This window comes from Entamoeba dispar, genomic scaffold (genome assembly GCF_000209125.1).
Source record: "Entamoeba dispar SAW760 scf_1105229464111 genomic scaffold, whole genome shotgun sequence".
Taxonomy (NCBI): domain Eukaryota; phylum Evosea; order Mastigamoebida; family Endamoebidae; genus Entamoeba; species Entamoeba dispar.
Window position 1 is genome coordinate 24,997 of NW_001856029.1, and position 7,231 is coordinate 32,227.

At 24.3% G+C, this 7,231-nt stretch overlaps 2 protein-coding genes across 2 annotated transcripts, besides 13 other annotated features; both read right to left on the reverse strand.

Moving 5' to 3' along the window:
- Positions 1 to 43: 43 nt before the first annotated feature.
- Positions 44 to 71: a sequence feature (AT_rich).
- Positions 72 to 158: 87 nt separating this feature from the next.
- Positions 159 to 189: a sequence feature (AT_rich).
- A 205-nt stretch (positions 190 to 394) lies between these two features.
- Positions 395 to 424: a sequence feature (AT_rich).
- EDI_280170 (transcription elongation factor spt6, putative) lies at positions 420 to 4,225 on the reverse strand (the record flags this gene model as incomplete). Its single annotated transcript, XM_001741833.1, has 2 exons — positions 420 to 4,100; positions 4,214 to 4,225. The coding sequence occupies 2 exons, from the start codon at positions 4,223 to 4,225 to the stop codon at positions 420 to 422; spliced, it is 3,693 nt and encodes a 1,230-aa protein (XP_001741885.1).
- Positions 3,742 to 3,930: a microsatellite.
- Positions 4,226 to 4,379: 154 nt separating the features above from the next.
- Positions 4,380 to 4,477: a sequence feature (AT_rich).
- Positions 4,466 to 5,365, reverse strand: EDI_280180 (GPI-anchor transamidase precursor, putative; the record flags this gene model as incomplete). The annotated part of the gene is made up of 1 exon (XM_001741834.1): positions 4,466 to 5,365. One exon carries the CDS (start codon positions 5,363 to 5,365, stop codon positions 4,466 to 4,468), a length of 900 nt encoding a protein of 299 aa, XP_001741886.1.
- Positions 4,611 to 4,638: a sequence feature (AT_rich).
- Positions 5,365 to 5,454: a microsatellite.
- A 423-nt stretch (positions 5,455 to 5,877) lies between these two features.
- Positions 5,878 to 5,912: a sequence feature (AT_rich).
- Positions 5,913 to 6,040: 128 nt separating this feature from the next.
- Positions 6,041 to 6,188: a microsatellite.
- A 27-nt stretch (positions 6,189 to 6,215) lies between these two features.
- Positions 6,216 to 6,515: a sequence feature (AT_rich).
- Positions 6,516 to 6,741: 226 nt separating this feature from the next.
- Positions 6,742 to 6,862: a sequence feature (AT_rich).
- Positions 6,863 to 6,960: 98 nt separating this feature from the next.
- Positions 6,961 to 7,217: a sequence feature (AT_rich).
- Positions 7,218 to 7,220: 3 nt separating this feature from the next.
- Positions 7,221 to 7,231: part of a microsatellite that runs on past the window's edge.

A 7,231-nucleotide genomic window follows, 5' to 3' on the forward strand; every position in this document is an offset into this window, starting at 1 on the left:
TTCTTTTTTATTTTCTTCATTCTTTTACCAATATAACAGATTGTTATATTAAATTATGTTATTATAAATTACAACTTATCTTTAATATCGTTCATTGAAGTTGTAATATTTTTTGTATCTGTAATGACATTTCATTATATAATCAACAAAATTGAATCATTATTATATTACATTATTTAATTTATATTTCATAAATCAGATTGAAATAGATAATTACCAAATTATAATTGAAATATATTAACAATGTAGTTAATGTATTTGTTGAAGAAAAAATATTCAATGACGTATTAAATATCTTTTCTTTCATTTTTATTTCTAAAATTATTAAATTCTTTTCTAAATCGTTTCTTGTTTATTATTTCCTTTCTTTATATTACTCTCAATGAAAACATTCAAAATTTAAAATAATTGATTTAAATTTATTGTATTTTCTGTAGAATTTTAGTTACTTCTGTTTTAAATTCTTCAACTAATCTATCTGTTGTATTAAATGTCTTTCCATTCCATTTGAATCCATCTTCTCCTACTCGAACAAATTGACTTGAAACTGTTTTTGTTCCTGGAATAAAACTAATTCTTATTTTACCAATTTGTTGTTTAGAAACACTCAAGAAATAATTGAATACATTTGGTTGTGATGCTTTTAACTTAGATAGTGCAGAATCAACAAGACTATCATCAGCATTATATCTTCTGTGTTTTCTGAGATCGGCTAAATATCCATTAATCAATTTGATATATCGTTCAAGTGACCTTACATTATCAAAATCTTTTCTTTCTTTAATAAATCTAATTCTCATATTTCTTCCATACCGCTCACTCTCTTCTTTACACTCAACGTTTAATATAACGCTTGGTGTCCATTTCCACACAAGTAATAATTTCCCTTTAAATACTCCTTCTTCTGAAACTGGTACTATCTTATAATCTCCTATTGATCCTTGTTGAACATCTGACCTTGCTTTAGAAACAGAAACTATTTCAAATCCTCTCAAATCAACATCTCCATAATCTTTTCTATTAACCTCTTCTTTTTTTTCATGTTCATATTCTCGTGGATATACTTCTAAATATTTTTCTTTCTCTTGTAGTTGACGATACTCATTTTCTAAATATTGGTAATCATTTACTACATCATTTCCACATCGTACATCAATAATACATTTTCCATAGTCAACTGTCATGATTTTCCCTGTAATTGTTGTTCCACTTTCTACTCCATTCAAATTAATAGAGTCTTCAATTGAAACTTCTAAATCTTCACTGATATATCCTTTCTTTCTTTCTCTACTTCCTGGTTTTAGTACAAACTCAATTAGTTGATTCTTCTTAAATTCTTGAATAGATGAGTTTGTAACACTCTCAAAGATTTCTTCATCTTTCATCATTGCTTCTGCTAATGATGCTTGTTGATATTTGAATGGCTCAATTAATTCATTAACGATATCCATTATACAAATGTATATGCTATGTCCTTTCTCTTCATTTTCTTTCCCATATCCTTCCAAGTCTAATCTATTATAATCTTCCCTTGTTAATACCATTACTTTCTTTGTAAAATCATCTATTGGTCTTTTTCCGGTGAATGCATCATCTACTATTGTTTCTGCTAATCCATATCTTGAAAAATGAATTCTTGTTTGATCTAAGTACAAGTTCTTTGATGAATACTTTGGTGAAATGATAATAAATCCAATACAGTTATCAACTACAGTTTCTAATTTATCAGTTTTGAATGTTTCATTTAAGAATTTTCTTGATGTAACTTTGAAGTCATACTGTCTAAAATGACTGAAAATATAATCACTTCTTATTGGCCCTAGTCCATTAACATAATCCAACATTTTCTCCATATGAGGATATTCAATACATTGATTAATATCTACCCCTTTTGAATTGATTATAGTTATTAATGTTTCATTTAGTGCTGAAAACATTTTATTTTGTTCACTTTCATTTAACGTATTTTGTAACCAATGTAATTTAATACTAAGCATTTTCTCTTTTGTACAACAAATATGAACAAATTCTGCTATTGGATTAATAAGTTGTCTGCAAACACAAGCACCTGCAAATTCCAATTCTGATAATTCACCTTTTGTTTCTTTTTTATAAATTCTACCTAAGTCTTTATTAATTCCAACACATTCTATGTCAGAATTATTTTTCATTGTAGCTGTAACAGAAACATATCTTTGAGTATTTGCTTCAATACCAACAACTAAAGTATCTCTACCAAAAAATTTCTTTAGTTCTTCTTCGTACTCTCCATATTTACTAGTATTCTTTCCAAAATATTTTCCTTCAATAAACTCTCCAGTCATTGCATTTACTTTAACTCCCATCATTCCTTCTTTGCTAAAGACAATTCCTCCAACAAATTTCTTTTCTAATGTTGAAATATTACTAATGTCTTTACTATACTTTCCTAATGCAAAATGTTGTGCTACATCAATTCTTCTTTTTAAATTATATTGAGCTTCATGAATTAAACAATCAACTGCTTCTTTTCTTAATTCAATTTTAAGTTGTTCAACAACGTATGGAGTAATAAAATATTTAAATGCAAATTCAAGTGTTTCTTTTTTATATTTTCTCCATTCTTCTAAATCATCACCACCAACTAATAATGTTGATGCATTTTCTATAATATTTTGAGGTATTTCAATTGTCATAGTAAGAAGTCCTTCATTTACAGCATTAAATATATTTAATATATCTGTCTTTCCTCTTATTAATCCAATTGGCTTTCTTCTTAATCTTTTAATTATCGCATATTTATGAAACACATTAATAACTTCATCTCCTTTTTGTGTTGGGTCAGTACTTAATTCTGCATCTTTTAATCCTTCTTCAAAGAAAAACTTTCTTACATACCAATTATATGCAAACTCTGTTGCAAAAATCATTTTAGCTCCACTCATTATGTTTTTAGGTTCAGGAAATTCTGGATTAACCATTCGTGCAGCAATTGCTTGTGGAATTTCAGGACACATTTTAGGAATAGTTTTCTTAAAATTTGATTTAATGTTTTGAGCTAGTTCATCAGCAGTTAATCCAAAACCATCCAACATTTCTTTAAAGTTCTTTTGAATAAGAACTTGATATGATTTTTTTCCTTTTGAAATTTGTTTTAAAGGATCAAACTGATCTTTTCCATATCTCAATAAAAAGTCATCAGAAATCAATTTTAAATCTGGTAACTCAACCACACTATCTAATTCTACAGAATATAATGCTCTCCTTTCTTCAGGAATTTCTTTTAATCCTTCTTTTACTTTCTCTTTTTCTTTACAAAAAATAGAATACTCTTCATCAAAATTCCAAATCATCCATAACATATCTAATACCTGATAACTATCAATTTTGGAATAATCTCTTGATATATACGGATAATACCAATCTCTGTCATAAGTATAAATGTACATTAATTCATGATGATATTTATACATTAATTCTAATATTTTTCTTATTACTCCCATTAAGTCTTCTGCTTCTAATTGAATCATATATCTTAATTTTCCATCAAGCCATTCTACTTCTTCTCTAATTCTTCTATTCCATTCTTGATCATCTATTTCTTCATTATACTTATTTAGTACTGACTTCCTATCATATAATCGTTCAGGACAATCAGTTTTATATATAGTTTCAATCCTTTGTGTTCTCTTCATTTTTTCCTTATCAGCAGGTTCCAAACATTCAAGATATTTGCTTGTCATTTCTTCATCTTCACCAATGTCTTCTATTTCTTCATCCATCTCTTGTTCATTCTCTATTTCCATTTCATCGTCATCATCTTCTTTAATTAACTTTCTTTTTTTCTTTTTTGCTTCTTCTTTTTTGCGTTGTTTCTCAAGTTTCCTTTTCTCTCGTTCAATCCTTCTTCTTTCTTTCTCTTCTTCATCCTCTTCATACGCATCTTCTTCTGGAACTTCTTCTTCAATTTCTTCATCATCTGATGCAATAAATCCATCATGTGCAATATACCCCTCTCTAGTTCTAGGAACATCTTCTTCTTCGCTATTTCTTTCATCATAATCTTCACTCATTTTCTCATACTCTTCTTCGCTATCATATTTTGATTTTTTACCATCACTCTATCAATCAGACCTTCTTCTCAAAATTTTCTCATTTTAAAATCTTTTCATTCTCTCATTTATTTCTTGTCTTTTTGTAAAAAAAAAATTCTAAAAAGAAAAAAAAAACAAACACTTCTTTTCATGGTACTCCTTTAATGCTTTCTTTGAATAATTTAAGTTCATTATTTAAAGATTTTGCACTAAAGAAATTCCTTTTTTTTTTTTCTGAAGTGTTGTTACTTTATTAAAAGGAGAGTTGTTCAATTTTTTTCGTTCATTTTTAACCCTTTTTAAGGGTTTTTTTAATTCTTTTGATATTTATTATTTTTTTATAATTTAATTTTTATTATTTTATTCTTAAAAAATATAAATAACAAAAAAAATTAATTAAAAATGTTATCCGACCATGGTATTTCATTTAAATTAACATCAACTGATTGAGGGATATAAGCAAGGAAATCAGTCATTTTGACTTGATCTAATGGACGATTAAACAAATCACTTCTCCATCCATGATTACTTTTAAGCATATTTTTATTAAAATAATTTAAATAATCTTGAACAGTCATATTACTTTCTTTGTTTAATGAACGCTGGAATAATACATCCTGATGTTGGTCCCATAGGTCTGAAGTAATAGCACCAATTTCATTTGAAATATAACCAGAATAACTTGATTGACCAGTTACACTACTTCCAACTGTAATAATATTTTTTGCTTTAATTCTATCACTTAAACTTGTAGCTTGACAAGTGTCAACTATGAACATGACTTCTTTATATCGTTTCATAATTTCCATTTCTTTAAACATATATTCTATATCATATGATGTAATTTCGTCTCTATTTTGAAACTTCATAAAACCTTCTCCTCCATGTCCAATTAAATAAATAAATGTCCTTTCTCCTCTTACAAGTCTTAAACTATCAGGAGTTCCTTTAACATCTCTTCCAAGCATTGCTCTCATATATTTTTCAATACTAACATCTCTTCCCTTATAATCAATAATAATATCTTTATAAATATTCGGCATGTTTGTATTTAATCTCATCTCTCCTGGAAATATATTTCTTGGATGACACGCATGATCATCAGCATTAAAAAATAATAATTGGTCATCTAAATATCCTAATCTCTTTAATGTATTATATATTAATACTCCACTATTAGTATGTCTATAATTTAACCAATACCTTGATAAGTTAACTACAACGGCTTGGTTTTGTTGTGGTTGTTCAATACCAAAACAAAAACACAAAAGTAAGGTTATGATGATGTTCATTTTCTTTTTTTAATTTTTAGTTTTTCCTTTTTTTTTCTCTTATCAAATTTTACTTAGATTTTTATTCATATCTCTTCAATTCTTTTCTTCATTCATTAATTCTAAGTTATGCATTTTTTGTCTTTACACTCAACACTCTTTTTTACAACTGTTTTTTTCTTTTAAAGAGCTTCTTTTTTGGTAAGTATATTGTATATCATTTTATCATCTAACTAATTTCTTTTTATTGTATCATTATTATGAACTTAAAAGTGGTTTTCATTTTTAGCCTTTATTTTCCTTCTTTTTTGATGATGCTTTCAGATTATATTTAAATACACATTATTCTACACTGACTTTTGATTTAAAACAACAAAGATCGATTAGTTATAATATTAATATACTTTCCTTTTTGGTATTCAAATAATGAATGTATTTTGAATAAAATAAGAAGATATCATAATAAAAGGAAATGGTATTGATATATAAGTATAAATAATAGAAAATTAATTGAGGATTGGTGTTATGTATTGATATAAATATTTTAATTTTCTAATTACAATTATTACTTTAACACATTCATCATAATAATTAAATAACAAAGTGTAATTTATTTTCAACGACCATTTATTTCAATTTCATTGGAGTAATAATTTTAACATCAATTTTAAGAAATGTATATTATCATAGTGAGATATAAAGATTGAATCATTAAAATAAAAATGAACAAATAAAAACATAATTTGTGGAAAAGAAAAGAAATAAATGATAATTTAAAAATAAAGAGTTATTGAAAAAGAATTTAAAATACTGAGAGAAACAGAAATAAATAATATACATGAAATAATGAATATTGTAACTAATGATTGAGTTAATATCTTAATATTTTTATTAATAAAATAAAAGAGTTATAAAATTAATACAAATAAGTACTAATAAAGAAAAAAAAAACATTTTATTTTATTAAAACTAGATAATATAGTTTCTATTTTATAAGACATAGACTTATATATTATATCAAAAAATTTAAAGAAATCATCAAAATAAAAGTTTAATTAATATAATTCTATTTATGTATTTTTAGATAAAAGTAGTATTGAATCAATAATAGTAATATTAATAATATTATGATAATATATTCCAATTAAAAAAAAGAATAAATATTAATAATCTCAAGTAATTGAGTCAGTATGAAAAATATATGAATTGGAATATAAGTCATAGTTAAAATTATAGTTATTTGAGAGCTTGTTTTAATTTAGTTAATTGAGTAATAATTCAAATTACTAATATTTTTGGTTCATTAAAATAGAGTGTTGAGAATTTATTTAGAAATATTTATTCTTTTTAGATTATAATAGAAAATTGGCAGTAAGTAAATAGAATAATGAGTTTTGTTTTATTTAAATAAAACAAATTAAATTAACAAATTTAAATTTTAAATATTTTTTGAACTTTTGTTTAAGATTTAATAAAAAGAGTATAAATTATATGATTATGATAAATAATAGTAAATAAGAAAGATAATAACAACTTATCTTTTTTTTTTCTTCATTAACTATAAATTTATCAACAACGAAGAAAAATTTAATCTATCATATGATAAAAATGATTACTATTTTAATTCAATTATATTTATTTATATTATTACTAATTCATAATCATTATTTTTTAATTAAATAAATAAGATATAAGGATATGAATAATTCATAAGATATATAATATTTAAATCAAGTGAATTTGTCAATTTAAAAATAGTCATATTTTTTAAAATTTTTAAAAATTTGATTTAATGATAAGTATTAATGAAAAAAAAATAATTAAGTTCTATTTTTTAATGTATAACTTTTATTCATATTTATGAAATATTATTCCAAAATAACAAGT